Source organism: Thunnus maccoyii, chromosome 22 (genome assembly GCF_910596095.1).
Source record: "Thunnus maccoyii chromosome 22, fThuMac1.1, whole genome shotgun sequence".
NCBI classification, from domain to species: Eukaryota; Metazoa; Chordata; class Actinopteri; order Scombriformes; family Scombridae; genus Thunnus; species Thunnus maccoyii.
Window position 1 is genome coordinate 26,777,483 of NC_056554.1, and position 19,097 is coordinate 26,796,579.

The 19,097-nt window shown below is 50.8% G+C and overlaps 1 protein-coding gene across 1 annotated transcript in view; it reads right to left on the reverse strand.

The window, feature by feature from the left end:
* Positions 1-1,147: 1,147 nt before the first annotated feature.
* Positions 1,148-19,097, reverse strand: part of LOC121889732 (DLA class II histocompatibility antigen, DR-1 beta chain-like) — a 37,197-nt gene continuing 19,247 nt past the window's right edge. Inside the window, exon 6 of the mRNA XM_042401926.1 lies at positions 1,148-1,661. Within this exon, the coding sequence (XP_042257860.1) occupies positions 1,636-1,661 (26 nt within the window). The 3' untranslated portion in view covers positions 1,148-1,635. The remainder of the gene's footprint in view (positions 1,662-19,097) is intronic.

The window sequence follows — 19,097 nt, forward strand, 5'->3', positions numbered from 1 at the left end:
GACGTCTGTTCCACTATTGATCCAAGCTGATCAGATATCAGAAAGTAATCAGTTGTAGAATATGATGCATGAGGACTGAGGAAGGTAAATCCCTCTCATGAGGATCCAGGATCCACCAGACCAACTTCCTTTGAGATGTATTGATCAATAAATTTAGATGTATTGATTCCTTACACAAGTTGTTGTTTAATTCATTTCCTCTTATTAACTGTTTTTTCTGTAGTAAACTTTATTTCAATGTAATGATAAATGATATAATTAATAATCTGTGAAATTCACCAATAATCCTTGTTTTTATTTTTTGTCAGACTTACAAATGACCCCTGACCTTAATGACCTCTGACCCCAATGACCTCTGACCCCAATGACCTCTGACCCTAATGACTCCTGACCCTAATGACCCTGACCCTAATGACCCCTGACCCTAATGACCCTGACCCTAATGACCTCTGACCCTAACAGCCCCTGACCCCAATGACCCCTGACCCTAATGACCCTGACCCTAATGACTCCTGACCCTAATGACCTCTGACCCCAATGACCCTGACCCTAATGACCCTGACCCTAATGACCCCTGACCCTAATGACCTCTGACCCTAATGACTCCTGACCCTAATGACTCCTGACCCTAATGACCCTGACCCCAATGACCCGTGACCCTAATTACCCCTGACCCTAATGACTCCTGACCCTAATGACCCCTGACCCTAATGACCTCTAACCCTAATGACCCCTGACCCTAACAGCCCCTGACCCTAATGACTCCTGACCCTAATGACCCTGACCCTAATGACCCCTGACCCTAATGACCTCTGACCCTAATGACTCCTGACCCTAATGACTCCTGACCCTAATGACCCTGACCCCAATGACCCGTGACCCTAATTACCCCTGACCCTAATGACTCCTGACCCTAATGACCCCTGACCCTAATGACCTCTGACCCTAATGACCCCTGACCCTAATGACCCCTAACCCTAATGACCCCTGACCCTAATGACCCCTGACCCCAATGACCCCTGACCCTAATGACCTCTGACCCCACTGATTAATGATATTCACAAACAGCAACAGACTGAGTTTGTTTATTTATTGTTAAAATATTCCAGCAGAAATAAACAAATCAACAATCAAACTGAGTCCAAAGAATTATTAAAATAATTGATTATATTGATCAGAAGCAGAGTTAACGAGTCACTTAATCAATTTAACATATTGATTTCACACAGTAAAGCATCAGAGCAGAGTCCAGAACAAACCTGATCCAGGAGCAGCACAGTCAACGATAACATCTCCTGGTCCTGGATCAGGGTTAGACCAGCTGAGAAGGTTTTCTGAAGGTTTTTTGAAGGTTTTCTGAAGGTTTATTGTGTTTAAAAACTTCAACTAATCAACCAATCACACACTAATCAATCAGATCACTCGAATATATTGATTGAAGCAGAGTTAATGAGTCAGTTAGTGGATATAAAACATTATGAGAATCAGAGCAGCTGCTGAGTCGCTCAAGCAGGACCAGGACCAGGACCAGGATCAGGACCAGGACCAGGACCAGGACCAGGACCAGGACCAGGATCAGGATCAGGACCAGGACCAGGACCAGGATCAGGACCAGGACCAGGACCAGAAGCAGGATCAGTTAGAGGGGACCAGAATGCGTCCTGGATTAAAGAAGAAGAGACGAGAACAAGATCAACAACAGAACCAGACTCATCATTAAACCTGCTTAGACTGGTCAGACTGGTGTCAGACTGGTATCAGACTGGTCAGACTGGTGTCAGACTGGTATCAGACTGGTGTCAGACTGGTCAGACTGGTGTCAGACTGGTATCAGACTGGTGTCAGACTGGTGTCAGACTGGTATCAGACTGGTGTCAGGCTGGTCAGACTGATGTCAGACTGGTAAGACTGGTGTCAGGCTGGTCAGACTGGTATCAGACTGGTGTCAGACTGGTCAGACTGGTATCAGACTGGTCAGACTGGTGTCAGACTGGTGTCAGACTGGTATCAGACTAGTGTCAGGCTGGTCAGACTGGTGTCAGACTGGTCAGACTGGAGTCAGGCTGATATCAGACTGGTGTCAGACTGGTCAGACTGGTGTCAGGCTGGTATCAGACTGGTGTCAGACTGGTCAGACTGGTGTCAGGCTGGTCAGACTGGTGTCAGACTGGTCAGGCTGGTGTCAGACTGGTGTCAGGCTGGTGTCAGACTGGTCAGACTGGTCAGACTGGTGTCAGACTGGTCAGACTGGTGTCAGGCTGGTCAGACTGGTGTCAGACTGGTCAGACTGGTGTCAGACTGGTGAGACTGGTCAGACTGGTGTCAGGCTGGTGTCAGACTGGTCAGACTGGTGTCAGACTGGTCAGACTGGTGTCAGGCTGGTGTCAGACTGGTCAGACTGGTATCAGAATGGTGTCAGACTCGTCAGACTGGTGTCAGACTGGTCAGACTGGTATCAGACTGGTGTCAGACTGGTGTCAGACTGGTGTCAGACTGGTCAGACTGGTGTCAGACTGGTATCAGACTGGTGTCAGACTTGTGTCAGACTGGTATCAGACTGGTCAGACTGGTGTCAGACTGGTGTCAGACTGGTGTCAGACTGGTATCAGACTGGTGTCAGACTGGTATCAGAGTGGTGTCAGACTGGTGTCAGACTGGTCAGACTGGTGTCAGAGTGGTGTCAGAGTGGTCAAACTGGTGTCAGACTGGTATCAGACTGGTGTCAGACTGGTCAGACTGGTGTCAGACTGGTATCAGACTGGTGTCAGACTTGTGTCAGACTTGTGTCAGACTGGTATCAGACTGGTCAGACTGGTGTCAGACTGGTGTCAGACTGGTATCAGACTGGTGTCAGACTGGTGTCAGACTGGTCAGACTTGTGTCAGACTGGTCAGACTGGTATCAGACTGGTCAGACTGGTATCAGACTGGTGTCAGACTGGTGTCAGACTGGTCAGACTGGTGTCAGACTGGTCAGACTTGTGTTAGACTGGTCAGACTGGTATCAGACTGGTGTCAGACTGGTCAGACTGGTGTCAGACTGGTCAGACTTGTGTCAGACTGGTATCAGACTGGTGTCAGACTGGTCAGACTGGTGTCAGACTGGTCAGACTGCTATCAGACTGGTCAGACTGCTGTCAGACTGGTCAGACTGGTGTCAGACTGACACCAGGTCAGACTGGTCAGACTGGTCAGACTGGTATCAGAATGGTGTCAGACTCGTCAGACTGGTGTCAGACTGGTCAGACTGGTATCAGACTGGTGTCAGACTGGTGTCAGACTGGTGTCAGACTGGTCAGACTGGTGTCAGACTGGTATCAGACTGGTGTCAGACTTGTGTCAGACTGGTATCAGACTGGTCAGACTGGTGTCAGACTGGTGTCAGACTGGTGTCAGACTGGTGTCAGACTGGTATCAGAGTGGTGTCAGACTGGTGTCAGACTGGTCAGACTGGTGTCAGAGTGGTGTCAGAGTGGTCAAACTGGTGTCAGACTGGTATCAGACTGGTGTCAGACTGGTCAGACTGGTGTCAGACTGGTATCAGACTGGTGTCAGACTGGTGTCAGACTTGTGTCAGACTGGTATCAGACTGGTGTCAGACTGGTGTCAGACTGGTATCAGACTGGTTTCAGACTGGTCAGACTTGTGTCAGACTGGTCAGACTGGTATCAGACTGGTCAGACTGGTATCAGACTGGTGTCAGACTGGTGTCAGACTTGTGTCAGACTTGTGTCAGACTGGTATCAGACTGGTCAGACTGGTGTCAGACTTGTGTCAGACTGGTATCAGACTGGTGTCAGACTGGTGTCAGACTGGTATCAGACTGGTGTCAGACTGGTCAGACTTGTGTCAGACTGGTCAGACTGGTATCAGACTGGTCAGACTGGTATCAGACTGGTGTCAGACTGGTGTCAGACTGGTCAGACTGGTGTCAGACTGGTCAGACTTGTGTTAGACTGGTCAGACTGGTATCAGACTGGTGTCAGACTGGTCAGACTGGTGTCAGACTGGTCAGACTTGTGTCAGACTGGTATCAGACTGGTGTCAGACTGGTCAGACTGGTGTCAGACTGGTCAGACTGCTATCAGACTGGTCAGACTGCTGTCAGACTGGTCAGACTGGTGTCAGACTGGTCAGACTGGTATCAGACTGGTGTCAGACTGGTGTCAGACTGGTCAGACTGGTGTCAGACTGGTGTCAGACTGGTATCAGACTGGTGTCAGACTGGTCAGACTGGTGTCAGACTGGTGTCAGACTGGTGTCAGACTGGTATCAGACTGGTATCAGACTGGTGTCAGACTGGTATCAGACTGGTGTCAGACTGGTCAGACTGGTGTCAGACTGGTATCAGACTGGTCAGACTGGTATCAGACTGGTGTCAGAGTGGTGTCAGACTGGTGTCAGACTGGTCAGACTGGTATCAGACTGGTCAGACTGGTATCAGACTGGTGTCAGACTGGTATCAGACTGGTCAGACTGGTGTCAGACTGGTCAGACTGGTGTCAGACTGGTGTCAGACTGGTATCAGACTGGTGTCAGACTGGTCAGACTGGTATCAGACTGGTGTCAGACTGGTGTCAGACTGGTGTCAGACTGGTCAGACTTGTGTCAGACTGGTATCAGACTGGTGTCAGACTGGTCAGACTGGTGTCAGACTGGTCAGACTGGTATCAGACTGGTATCAGACTGGTGTCAGACTGGTGTCAGACTGGTCAGACTGGTGTCAGACTGGTCAGACTGGTGTCAGGCTGATGTCAGACTGGTGTCAGACTGGTGTCAGACTGGTCAGACTAGTCAGACTGGTATCAGAATGGTGTCAGACTGGTCAGACTGGTGTCAGATTGGTCAGACTGGTATCAGACTGGTGTCAGACTGGTGTCAGACTGGTCAGACTGGTATCAGACTGGTGTCAGACTGGTGTCAGACTGGTGTCAGACTGGTCAGACTGGTGTCAGACTGGTCAGACTGGTGTCAGAATGGTATCAGACTGGTGTCAGACTTGTGTCAGACTTGTGTCAGACTGGTATCAGACTGGTGTCAGACTGGTCAGACTGGTCAGACTGGTATCAGAATGGTGTCAGACTGGTCAGACTGGTGTCAGACTGGTCAGACTGGTGTCAGAATGGTATCAGACTGGTGTCAGACTTGTGTCAGACTTGTGTCAGACTGGTATCAGACTGGTATCAGACTGGTATCAGACTGGTGTCAGACTGGTCAGACTGGTCAGACTGGTATCAGAATGGTGTCAGACTGGTCAGACTGGTGTCAGACTGGTCAGACTGGTATCAGAATGGTGTCAGACTGGTGTCAGACTGGTCAGACTGGTATCAGACTGGTGTCAGACTGGTGTCAGACTGGTGTCAGACTGGTATCAGACTGGTGTCAGACTGGTCAGACTGGTCAGACTGGTATCAGAATGGTGTCAGACTGGTCAGACTGGTGTCAGACTGGTCAGACTGGTATCAGAATGGTGTCAGACTGGTGTCAGACTGGTCAGACTGGTATCAGACTGGTGTCAGACTGGTGTCAGACTGGTGTCAGACTGGTGTCAGACTGGTATCAGACTGGTGTCAGACTTGTGTCAGACTTGTGTTAGACTGGTATCAGACTGGTCAGACTGGTGTCAGACTGGTATCAGACTGGTGTCAGACTGGTGTCAGACTGGTATCAGACTGGTGTCAGACTGGTATCAGACTGGTGTCAGACTGGTGTCAGACTGGTCAGACTTGTGTCAGACTGGTCAGACTGGTATCAGACTGGTCAGAGTGGTATCAGACTGGTGTCAGACTGGTGTCAGACTGGTCAGACTTGTGTTAGACAGGTATCAGACTGGTGTCAGACTGGTCAGACTGGTGTCAGACTGGTCAGACTGGTGTCAGACTGGTGTCAGACTGGTGTCAGACTGGTCAGACTTGTGTCAAACTGGTATCAGACTGGTGTCAGACTGGTCAGACTGGTCAGACTGGTCAGACTGGTATCAGAATGGTGTCAGACTGGTCAGACTGGTGTCAGACTGGTCAGACTGGTGTCAGAATGGTATCAGACTGGTGTCAGACTTGTGTCAGACTTGTGTCAGACTGGTATCAGACTGGTATCAGACTGGTGTCAGACTGGTCAGACTGGTCAGACTGGTCAGACTGGTATCAGAATGGTGTCAGACTGGTCAGACTGGTGTCAGACTGGTCAGACTGGTATCAGAATGGTCAGACTGGTGTCAGACTGGTCAGACTGGTGTCAGACTGGTGTCAGACTGGTATCAGACTGGTGTCAGACTGGTCAGACTGGTATCAGACTGGTGTCAGACTGGTGTCAGACTGGTGTCAGACTGGTCAGACTTGTGTCAGACTGGTATCAGACTGGTGTCAGACTGGTCAGACTGGTGTCAGACTGGTCAGACTGGTATCAGACTGGTATCAGACTGGTGTCAGACTGGTGTCAGACTGGTCAGACTGGTGTCAGACTGGTCAGACTGGTGTCAGGCTGATGTCAGACTGGTGTCAGACTGGTGTCAGACTGGTCAGACTGGTCAGACTGGTATCAGAATGGTGTCAGACTGGTCAGACTGGTGTCAGATTGGTCAGACTGGTATCAGACTGGTGTCAGACTGGTGTCAGACTGGTCAGACTGGTATCAGACTGGTGTCAGACTGGTGTCAGACTGGTCAGACTGGTGTCAGACTGGTCAGACTGGTGTCAGAATGGTATCAGACTGGTGTCAGACTTGTGTCAGACTTGTGTCAGACTGGTATCAGACTGGTGTCAGACTGGTCAGACTGGTATCAGAATGGTGTCAGACTGGTCAGACTGGTGTCAGACTGGTCAGACTGGTGTCAGAATGGTATCAGACTGGTGTCAGACTTGTGTCAGACTTGTGTCAGACTGGTATCAGACTGGTATCAGACTGGTGTCAGACTGGTCAGACTGGTCAGACTGGTATCAGAATGGTGTCAGACTGGTCAGACTGGTGTCAGACTGGTCAGACTGGTATCAGAATGGTGTCAGACTGGTCAGACTGGTGTCAGACTGGTCAGACTGCTATCAGACTGGTCAGACTGCTGTCAGACTGGTCAGACTGGTGTCAGACTGACACCAGGTCAGACTGGTCAGACTGGTCAGACTGGTATCAGAATGGTGTCAGACTCGTCAGACTGGTGTCAGACTGGTCAGACTGGTATCAGACTGGTGTCAGACTGGTGTCAGACTGGTGTCAGACTGGTCAGACTGGTGTCAGACTGGTATCAGACTGGTGTCAGACTTGTGTCAGACTGTTATCAGACTGGTCAGACTGGTGTCAGACTGGTGTCAGACTGGTATCAGAGTGGTGTCAGACTGGTGTCAGACTGGTCAGACTGGTGTCAGAGTGGTGTCAGAGTGGTCAAACTGGTGTCAGACTGGTATCAGACTGGTGTCAGACTGGTCAGACTGGTGTCAGACTGGTATCAGACTGGTGTCAGACTGGTGTCAGACTTGTGTCAGACTGGTATCAGACTGGTGTCAGACTGGTGTCAGACTGGTATCAGACTGGTGTCAGACTGGTCAGACTTGTGTCAGACTGGTCAGACTGGTATCAGACTGGTCAGACTGGTATCAGACTGGTGTCAGACTGGTGTCAGACTTGTGTCAGACTGGTGTCAGACTGGTATCAGACTGGTCAGACTGGTGTCAGACTTGTGTCAGACTGGTATCAGACTGGTGTCAGACTGGTGTCAGACTGGTATCAGACTGGTGTCAGACTGGTCAGACTTGTGTCAGACTGGTCAGACTGGTATCAGACTGGTCAGACTGGTATCAGACTGGTGTCAGACTGGTGTCAGACTGGTCAGACTGGTGTCAGACTGGTCAGACTTGTGTTAGACTGGTCAGACTGGTATCAGACTGGTGTCAGACTGGTCAGACTGGTGTCAGACTGGTCAGACTTGTGTCAGACTGGTATCAGACTGGTGTCAGACTGGTCAGACTGGTGTCAGACTGGTCAGACTGCTATCAGACTGGTCAGACTGCTGTCAGACTGGTCAGACTGGTGTCAGACTGGTCAGACTGGTATCAGACTGGTGTCAGACTGGTGTCAGACTGGTCAGACTTGTGTCAGACTGGTGTCAGACTGGTATCAGACTGGTGTCAGACTGGTCAGACTGGTGTCAGACTGGTATCAGACTGGTCAGACTGGTATCAGACTGGTGTCAGACTGGTGTCAGACTGGTGTCAGACTGGTATCAGACTGGTATCAGACTGGTGTCAGACTGGTATCAGACTGGTGTCAGACTGGTCAGACTGGTATCAGACTGGTATCAGACTGGTCAGACTGGTATCAGACTGGTGTCAGACTGGTGTCAGACTGGTGTCAGACTGGTCAGACTGGTATCAGACTGGTCAGACTGGTATCAGACTGGTGTCAGACTGGTATCAGACTGGTCAGACTGGTGTCAGACTGGTCAGACTGGTGTCAGACTGGTGTCAGACTGGTATCAGACTGGTGTCAGACTGGTCAGACTGGTATCAGACTGGTGTCAGACTGGTGTCAGACTGGTGTCAGACTGGTCAGACTTGTGTCAGACTGGTATCAGACTGGTGTCAGACTGGTCAGACTGGTGTCAGACTGGTCAGACTGGTATCAGACTGGTATCAGACTGGTGTCAGACTGGTGTCAGACTGGTCAGACTGGTGTCAGACTGGTCAGACTGGTGTCAGGCTGATGTCAGACTGGTGTCAGACTGGTGTCAGACTGGTCAGACTAGTCAGACTGGTATCAGAATGGTGTCAGACTGGTCAGACTGGTGTCAGATTGGTCAGACTGGTATCAGACTGGTGTCAGACTGGTGTCAGACTGGTCAGACTGGTATCAGACTGGTGTCAGACTGGTGTCAGACTGGTGTCAGACTGGTCAGACTGGTGTCAGACTGGTCAGACTGGTGTCAGAATGGTATCAGACTGGTGTCAGACTTGTGTCAGACTTGTGTCAGACTGGTATCAGACTGGTGTCAGACTGGTCAGACTGGTCAGACTGGTATCAGAATGGTGTCAGACTGGTCAGACTGGTGTCAGACTGGTCAGACTGGTGTCAGAATGGTATCAGACTGGTGTCAGACTTGTGTCAGACTTGTGTCAGACTGGTATCAGACTGGTATCAGACTGGTATCAGACTGGTGTCAGACTGGTCAGACTGGTCAGACTGGTATCAGAATGGTGTCAGACTGGTCAGACTGGTGTCAGACTGGTCAGACTGGTATCAGAATGGTGTCAGACTGGTGTCAGACTGGTCAGACTGGTATCAGACTGGTGTCAGACTGGTGTCAGACTGGTGTCAGACTGGTATCAGACTGGTGTCAGACTGGTATCAGACTGGTGTCAGACTGGTCAGACTGGTCAGACTGGTATCAGAATGGTGTCAGACTGGTCAGACTGGTGTCAGACTGGTCAGACTGGTATCAGAATGGTGTCAGACTGGTGTCAGACTGGTCAGACTGGTATCAGACTGGTGTCAGACTGGTGTCAGACTGGTGTCAGACTGGTGTCAGACTGGTATCAGACTGGTGTCAGACTTGTGTCAGACTTGTGTTAGACTGGTATCAGACTGGTCAGACTGGTGTCAGACTGGTATCAGACTGGTGTCAGACTGGTGTCAGACTGGTATCAGACTGGTGTCAGACTGGTATCAGACTGGTGTCAGACTGGTGTCAGACTGGTCAGACTTGTGTCAGACTGGTCAGACTGGTATCAGACTGGTCAGAGTGGTATCAGACTGGTGTCAGACTGGTGTCAGACTGGTCAGACTTGTGTTAGACTGGTATCAGACTGGTGTCAGACTGGTCAGACTGGTGTCAGACTGGTCAGACTGGTGTCAGACTGGTCAGACTGGTGTCAGACTGGTGTCAGACTGGTGTCAGACTGGTCAGACTTGTGTCAAACTGGTATCAGACTGGTGTCAGACTGGTCAGACTGGTCAGACTGGTCAGACTGGTATCAGAATGGTGTCAGACTGGTCAGACTGGTGTCAGACTGGTCAGACTGGTGTCAGAATGGTATCAGACTGGTGTCAGACTTGTGTCAGACTTGTGTCAGACTGGTATCAGACTGGTATCAGACTGGTGTCAGACTGGTCAGACTGGTCAGACTGGTATCAGAATGGTGTCAGACTGGTCAGACTGGTGTCAGACTGGTCAGACTGGTATCAGAATGGTCAGACTGGTGTCAGACTGGTCAGACTGGTGTCAGACTGGTGTCAGACTGGTATCAGACTGGTGTCAGACTGGTCAGACTGGTATCAGACTGGTGTCAGACTGGTGTCAGACTGGTGTCAGACTGGTCAGACTTGTGTCAGACTGGTATCAGACTGGTGTCAGACTGGTCAGACTGGTGTCAGACTGGTCAGACTGGTATCAGACTGGTATCAGACTGGTGTCAGACTGGTGTCAGACTGGTCAGACTGGTGTCAGACTGGTCAGACTGGTGTCAGGCTGATGTCAGACTGGTGTCAGACTGGTGTCAGACTGGTCAGACTGGTCAGACTGGTATCAGAATGGTGTCAGACTGGTCAGACTGGTGTCAGATTGGTCAGACTGGTATCAGACTGGTGTCAGACTGGTGTCAGACTGGTCAGACTGGTATCAGACTGGTGTCAGACTGGTGTCAGACTGGTGTCAGACTGGTCAGACTGGTGTCAGACTGGTCAGACTGGTGTCAGAATGGTATCAGACTGGTGTCAGACTTGTGTCAGACTTGTGTCAGACTGGTATCAGACTGGTGTCAGACTGGTCAGACTGGTATCAGAATGGTGTCAGACTGGTCAGACTGGTGTCAGACTGGTCAGACTGGTGTCAGAATGGTATCAGACTGGTGTCAGACTTGTGTCAGACTTGTGTCAGACTGGTATCAGACTGGTATCAGACTGGTGTCAGACTGGTCAGACTGGTCAGACTGGTATCAGAATGGTGTCAGACTGGTCAGACTGGTGTCAGACTGGTCAGACTGGTATCAGAATGGTGTCAGACTGGTCAGACTGGTGTCAGACTGGTCAGACTGCTATCAGACTGGTCAGACTGCTGTCAGACTGGTCAGACTGGTGTCAGACTGACACCAGGTCAGACTGGTCAGACTGGTCAGACTGGTATCAGAATGGTGTCAGACTCGTCAGACTGGTGTCAGACTGGTCAGACTGGTATCAGACTGGTGTCAGACTGGTGTCAGACTGGTGTCAGACTGGTCAGACTGGTGTCAGACTGGTATCAGACTGGTGTCAGACTTGTGTCAGACTGTTATCAGACTGGTCAGACTGGTGTCAGACTGGTGTCAGACTGGTGTCAGACTGGTGTCAGACTGGTCAGACTGGTGTCAGACTGGTGTCAGACTGGTATCAGACTGGTGTCAGACTGGTCAGACTGGTGTCAGACTGGTATCAGACTGGTCAGACTGGTATCAGACTGGTGTCAGACTGGTGTCAGACTGGTGTCAGACTGGTATCAGACTGGTATCAGACTGGTGTCAGACTGGTATCAGACTGGTGTCAGACTGGTCAGACTGGTGTCAGACTGGTATCAGACTGGTCAGACTGGTATCAGACTGGTGTCAGAGTGGTGTCAGACTGGTGTCAGACTGGTCAGACTGGTATCAGACTGGTCAGACTGGTATCAGACTGGTGTCAGACTGGTATCAGACTGGTCAGACTGGTGTCAGACTGGTCAGACTGGTGTCAGACTGGTGTCAGACTGGTATCAGACTGGTGTCAGACTGTCAGACTGGTGTCAGACTGGTGTCAGACTGGTGTCAGACTGGTGTCAGACTGGTCAGACTTGTGTCAGACTGGTATCAGACTGGTGTCAGACTGGTCAGACTGGTGTCAGACTGGTCAGACTGGTATCAGACTGGTATCAGACTGGTGTCAGACTGGTGTCAGACTGGTCAGACTGGTGTCAGACTGGTCAGACTGGTGTCAGGCTGATGTCAGACTGGTGTCAGACTGGTGTCAGACTGGTCAGACTAGTCAGACTGGTATCAGAATGGTGTCAGACTGGTCAGACTGGTGTCAGATTGGTCAGACTGGTATCAGACTGGTGTCAGACTGGTGTCAGACTGGTCAGACTGGTATCAGACTGGTGTCAGACTGGTGTCAGACTGGTGTCAGACTGGTCAGACTGGTGTCAGACTGGTCAGACTGGTGTCAGAATGGTATCAGACTGGTGTCAGACTTGTGTCAGACTTGTGTCAGACTGGTATCAGACTGGTGTCAGACTGGTCAGACTGGTCAGACTGGTATCAGAATGGTGTCAGACTGGTCAGACTGGTGTCAGACTGGTCAGACTGGTGTCAGAATGGTATCAGACTGGTGTCAGACTTGTGTCAGACTTGTGTCAGACTGGTATCAGACTGGTATCAGACTGGTATCAGACTGGTGTCAGACTGGTCAGACTGGTCAGACTGGTATCAGAATGGTGTCAGACTGGTCAGACTGGTGTCAGACTGGTCAGACTGGTATCAGAATGGTGTCAGACTGGTGTCAGACTGGTCAGACTGGTATCAGACTGGTGTCAGACTGGTGTCAGACTGGTGTCAGACTGGTATCAGACTGGTGTCAGACTGGTATCAGACTGGTGTCAGACTGGTCAGACTGGTCAGACTGGTATCAGAATGGTGTCAGACTGGTCAGACTGGTGTCAGACTGGTCAGACTGGTATCAGAATGGTGTCAGACTGGTGTCAGACTGGTCAGACTGGTATCAGACTGGTGTCAGACTGGTGTCAGACTGGTGTCAGACTGGTGTCAGACTGGTATCAGACTGGTGTCAGACTTGTGTCAGACTTGTGTTAGACTGGTATCAGACTGGTCAGACTGGTGTCAGACTGGTATCAGACTGGTGTCAGACTGGTGTCAGACTGGTATCAGACTGGTGTCAGACTGGTATCAGACTGGTGTCAGACTGGTGTCAGACTGGTCAGACTTGTGTCAGACTGGTCAGACTGGTATCAGACTGGTCAGAGTGGTATCAGACTGGTGTCAGACTGGTGTCAGACTGGTCAGACTTGTGTTAGACTGGTATCAGACTGGTGTCAGACTGGTCAGACTGGTGTCAGACTGGTCAGACTGGTGTCAGACTGGTGTCAGACTGGTGTCAGACTGGTCAGACTTGTGTCAAACTGGTATCAGACTGGTGTCAGACTGGTCAGACTGGTCAGACTGGTCAGACTGGTATCAGAATGGTGTCAGACTGGTCAGACTGGTGTCAGACTGGTCAGACTGGTGTCAGAATGGTATCAGACTGGTGTCAGACTTGTGTCAGACTTGTGTCAGACTGGTATCAGACTGGTATCAGACTGGTGTCAGACTGGTCAGACTGGTCAGACTGGTATCAGAATGGTGTCAGACTGGTCAGACTGGTGTCAGACTGGTCAGACTGGTATCAGAATGGTCAGACTGGTGTCAGACTGGTCAGACTGGTGTCAGACTGGTGTCAGACTGGTATCAGACTGGTGTCAGACTGGTCAGACTGGTATCAGACTGGTGTCAGACTGGTGTCAGACTGGTGTCAGACTGGTCAGACTTGTGTCAGACTGGTATCAGACTGGTGTCAGACTGGTCAGACTGGTGTCAGACTGGTCAGACTGGTATCAGACTGGTATCAGACTGGTGTCAGACTGGTGTCAGACTGGTCAGACTGGTGTCAGACTGGTCAGACTGGTGTCAGGCTGATGTCAGACTGGTGTCAGACTGGTGTCAGACTGGTCAGACTGGTCAGACTGGTATCAGAATGGTGTCAGACTGGTCAGACTGGTGTCAGATTGGTCAGACTGGTGTCAGACTGGTGTCAGACTGGTGTCAGACTGGTCAGACTGGTGTCAGACTGGTGTCAGACTGGTGTCAGACTGGTCAGACTGGTGTCAGACTGGTCAGACTGGTGTCAGAATGGTATCAGACTGGTGTCAGACTTGTGTCAGACTTGTGTCAGACTGGTATCAGACTGGTGTCAGACTGGTCAGACTGGTATCAGAATGGTGTCAGACTGGTCAGACTGGTGTCAGACTGGTCAGACTGGTGTCAGAATGGTATCAGACTGGTGTCAGACTTGTGTCAGACTTGTGTCAGACTGGTATCAGACTGGTATCAGACTGGTGTCAGACTGGTCAGACTGGTCAGACTGGTATCAGAATGGTGTCAGACTGGTCAGACTGGTGTCAGACTGGTCAGACTGGTATCAGAATGGTGTCAGACTGGTCAGACTGGTGTCAGACTGGTCAGACTGCTATCAGACTGGTCAGACTGCTGTCAGACTGGTCAGACTGGTGTCAGACTGACACCAGGTCAGACTGGTCAGACTGGTCAGACTGGTATCAGAATGGTGTCAGACTCGTCAGACTGGTGTCAGACTGGTCAGACTGGTATCAGACTGGTGTCAGACTGGTGTCAGACTGGTGTCAGACTGGTCAGACTGGTGTCAGACTGGTATCAGACTGGTGTCAGACTTGTGTCAGACTGTTATCAGACTGGTCAGACTGGTGTCAGACTGGTGTCAGACTGGTATCAGAGTGGTGTCAGACTGGTGTCAGACTGGTCAGACTGGTGTCAGAGTGGTGTCAGAGTGGTCAAACTGGTGTCAGACTGGTATCAGACTGGTGTCAGACTGGTCAGACTGGTGTCAGACTGGTATCAGACTGGTGTCAGACTGGTGTCAGACTTGTGTCAGACTGGTATCAGACTGGTGTCAGACTGGTGTCAGACTGGTATCAGACTGGTGTCAGACTGGTCAGACTTGTGTCAGACTGGTCAGACTGGTATCAGACTGGTCAGACTGGTATCAGACTGGTGTCAGACTGGTGTCAGACTTGTGTCAGACTGGTGTCAGACTGGTATCAGACTGGTCAGACTGGTGTCAGACTTGTGTCAGACTGGTATCAGACTGGTGTCAGACTGGTGTCAGACTGGTATCAGACTGGTGTCAGACTGGTCAGACTTGTGTCAGACTGGTCAGACTGGTATCAGACTGGTCAGACTGGTATCAGAATGGTGTCAGACTGGTCAGACTGGTGTCAGACTGGTCAGACTGGTGTCAGAATGGTATCAGACTGGTGTCAGACTTGTGTCAGACTTGTGTCAGACTGGTATCAGACTGGTATCAGACTGGTGTCAGACTGGTCAGACTGGTCAGACTGGTATCAGAATGGTGTCAGACTGGTCAGACTGGTGTCAGACTGGTCAGACTGGTATCAGAATGGTCAGACTGGTGTCAGACTGGTCAGACTGGTGTCAGACTGGTGTCAGACTGGTATCAGACTGGTGTCAGACTGGTCAGACTGGTATCAGACTGGTGTCAGACTGGTGTCAGACTGGTGTCAGACTGGTCAGACTTGTGTCAGACTGGTATCAGACTGGTGTCAGACTGGTCAGACTGGTGTCAGACTGGTCAGACTGGTATCAGACTGGTATCAGACTGGTGTCAGACTGGTGTCAGACTGGTCAGACTGGTGTCAGACTGGTCAGACTGGTGTCAGGCTGATGTCAGACTGGTGTCAGACTGGTGTCAGACTGGTCAGACTGGTCAGACTGGTATCAGAATGGTGTCAGACTGGTCAGACTGGTGTCAGATTGGTCAGACTGGTATCAGACTGGTGTCAGACTGGTGTCAGACTGGTCAGACTGGTATCAGACTGGTGTCAGACTGGTGTCAGACTGGTGTCAGACTGGTCAGACTGGTGTCAGACTGGTCAGACTGGTGTCAGAATGGTATCAGACTGGTGTCAGACTTGTGTCAGACTTGTGTCAGACTGGTATCAGACTGGTGTCAGACTGGTCAGACTGGTATCAGAATGGTGTCAGACTGGTCAGACTGGTGTCAGACTGGTCAGACTGGTGTCAGAATGGTATCAGACTGGTGTCAGACTTGTGTCAGACTTGTGTCAGACTGGTATCAGACTGGTATCAGACTGGTGTCAGACTGGTCAGACTGGTCAGACTGGTATCAGAATGGTGTCAGACTGGTCAGACTGGTGTCAGACTGGTCAGACTGGTATCAGAATGGTGTCAGACTGGTCAGACTGGTGTCAGACTGGTCAGACTGCTATCAGACTGGTCAGACTGCTGTCAGACTGGTCAGACTGGTGTCAGACTGACACCAGGTCAGACTGGTCAGACTGGTCAGACTGGTATCAGAATGGTGTCAGACTCGTCAGACTGGTGTCAGACTGGTCAGACTGGTATCAGACTGGTGTCAGACTGGTGTCAGACTGGTGTCAGACTGGTCAGACTGGTGTCAGACTGGTATCAGACTGGTGTCAGACTTGTGTCAGACTGTTATCAGACTGGTCAGACTGGTGTCAGACTGGTGTCAGACTGGTGTCAGACTGGTGTCAGACTGGTATCAGAGTGGTGTCAGACTGGTGTCAGACTGGTCAGACTGGTGTCAGAGTGGTGTCAGAGTGGTCAAACTGGTGTCAGACTGGTATCAGACTGGTGTCAGACTGGTCAGACTGGTGTCAGACTGGTATCAGACTGGTGTCAGACTGGTGTCAGACTTGTGTCAGACTGGTATCAGACTGGTGTCAGACTGGTGTCAGACTGGTATCAGACTGGTGTCAGACTGGTCAGACTTGTGTCAGACTGGTCAGACTGGTATCAGACTGGTCAGACTGGTATCAGACTGGTGTCAGACTGGTGTCAGACTTGTGTCAGACTGGTGTCAGACTGGTATCAGACTGGTCAGACTGGTGTCAGACTTGTGTCAGACTGGTATCAGACTGGTGTCAGACTGGTGTCAGACTGGTATCAGACTGGTGTCAGACTGGTCAGACTTGTGTCAGACTGGTCAGACTGGTATCAGACTGGTCAGACTGGTATCAGACTGGTGTCAGACTGGTGTCAGACTGGTCAGACTGGTGTCAGACTGGTCAGACTTGTGTTAGACTGGTCAGACTGGTATCAGACTGGTGTCAGACTGGTCAGACTGGTGTCAGACTGGTCAGACTTGTGTCAGACTGGTATCAGACTGGTGTCAGACTGGTCAGACTGGTGTCAGACTGGTCAGACTGCTATCAGACTGGTCAGACTGCTGTCAGACTGGTCAGACTGGTGTCAGACTGGTCAGACTGGTATCAGACTGGTGTCAGACTGGTGTCAGACTGGTCAGACTTGTGTCAGACTGGTGTCAGACTGGTATCAGACTGGTGTCAGACTGGTCAGACTGGTGTCAGACTGGTATCAGACTGGTCAGACTGGTATCAGACTGGTGTCAGACTGGTGTCAGACTGGTGTCAGACTGGTATCAGACTGGTATCAGACTGGTGTCAGACTGGTATCAGACTGGTGTCAGACTGGTCAGACTGGTATCAGACTGGTGTCAGACTGGTGTCAGACTGGTATCAGAGTGGTGTCAGACTGGTGTCAGACTGGTCAGACTGGTGTCAGAGTGGTGTCAGAGTGGTCAAACTGGTGTCAGACTGGTATCAGACTGGTGTCAGACTGGTCAGACTGGTGTCAGACTGGTATCAGACTGGTGTCAGACTGGTGTCAGACTTGTGTCAGACTGGTATCAGACTGGTGTCAGACTGGTGTCAGACTGGTATCAGACTGGTGTCAGACTGGTCAGACTTGTGTCAGACTGGTCAGACTGGTATCAGACTGGTCAGACTGGTATCAGACTGGTGTCAGACTGGTGTCAGACTTGTGTCAGACTGGTGTCAGACTGGTATCAGACTGGTCAGACTGGTGTCAGACTTGTGTCAGACTGGTATCAGACTGGTGTCAGACTGGTGTCAGACTGGTATCAGACTGGTGTCAGACTGGTCAGACTTGTGTCAAACTGGTATCAGACTGGTGTCAGACTGGTCAGACTGGTCAGACTGGTCAGACTGGTATCAGAATGGTGTCAGACTGGTCAGACTGGTGTCAGACTGGTCAGACTGGTGTCAGAATGGTATCAGACTGGTGTCAGACTTGTGTCAGACTTGTGTCAGACTGGTATCAGACTGGTATCAGACTGGTGTCAGACTGGTCAGACTGGTCAGACTGGTATCAGAATGGTGTCAGACTGGTCAGACTGGTGTCAGACTGGTCAGACTGGTATCAGAATGGTCAGACTGGTGTCAGACTGGTCAGACTGGTGTCAGACTGGTGTCAGACTGGTATCAGACTGGTGTCAGACTGGTCAGACTGGTATCAGACTGGTGTCAGACTGGTGTCAGACTGGTGTCAGACTGGTCAGACTTGTGTCAGACTGGTATCAGACTGGTGTCAGACTGGTCAGACTGGTGTCAGACTGGTCAGACTGGTATCAGACTGGTATCAGACTGGTGTCAGACTGGTGTCAGACTGGTCAGACTGGTGTCAGACTGGTCAGACTGGTGTCAGGCTGATGTCAGACTGGTGTCAGACTGGTGTCAGACTGGTCAGACTGGTCAGACTGGTATCAGAATGGTGTCAGACTGGTCAGACTGGTGTCAGATTGGTCAGACTGGTATCAGACTGGTGTCAGACTGGTGTCAGACTGGTCAGACTGGTATCAGACTGGTGTCAGACTGGTGTCAGACTGGTGTCAGACTGGTCAGACTGGTGTCAGACTGGTCAGACTGGTGTCAGAATGGTATCAGACTGGTGTCAGACTTGTGTCAGACTTGTGTCAGACTGGTATCAGACTGGTGTCAGACTGGTCAGACTGGTATCAGAATGGTGTCAGACTGGTCAGACTGGTGTCAGACTGGTCAGACTGGTGTCAGAATGGTATCAGACTGGTGTCAGACTTGTGTCAGACTTGTGTCAGACTGGTATCAGACTGGTATCAGACTGGTGTCAGACTGGTCAGACTGGTCAGACTGGTATCAGAATGGTGTCAGACTGGTCAGACTGGTGTCAGACTGGTCAGACTGGTATCAGAATGGTGTCAGACTGGTCAGACTGGTGTCAGACTGGTCAGACTGCTATCAGACTGGTCAGACTGCTGTCAGACTGGTCAGACTGGTGTCAGACTGACACCAGGTCAGACTGGTCAGACTGGTCAGACTGGTATCAGAATGGTGTCAGACTCGTCAGACTGGTGTCAGACTGGTCAGACTGGTATCAGACTGGTGTCAGACTGGTGTCAGACTGGTGTCAGACTGGTCAGACTGGTGTCAGACTGGTATCA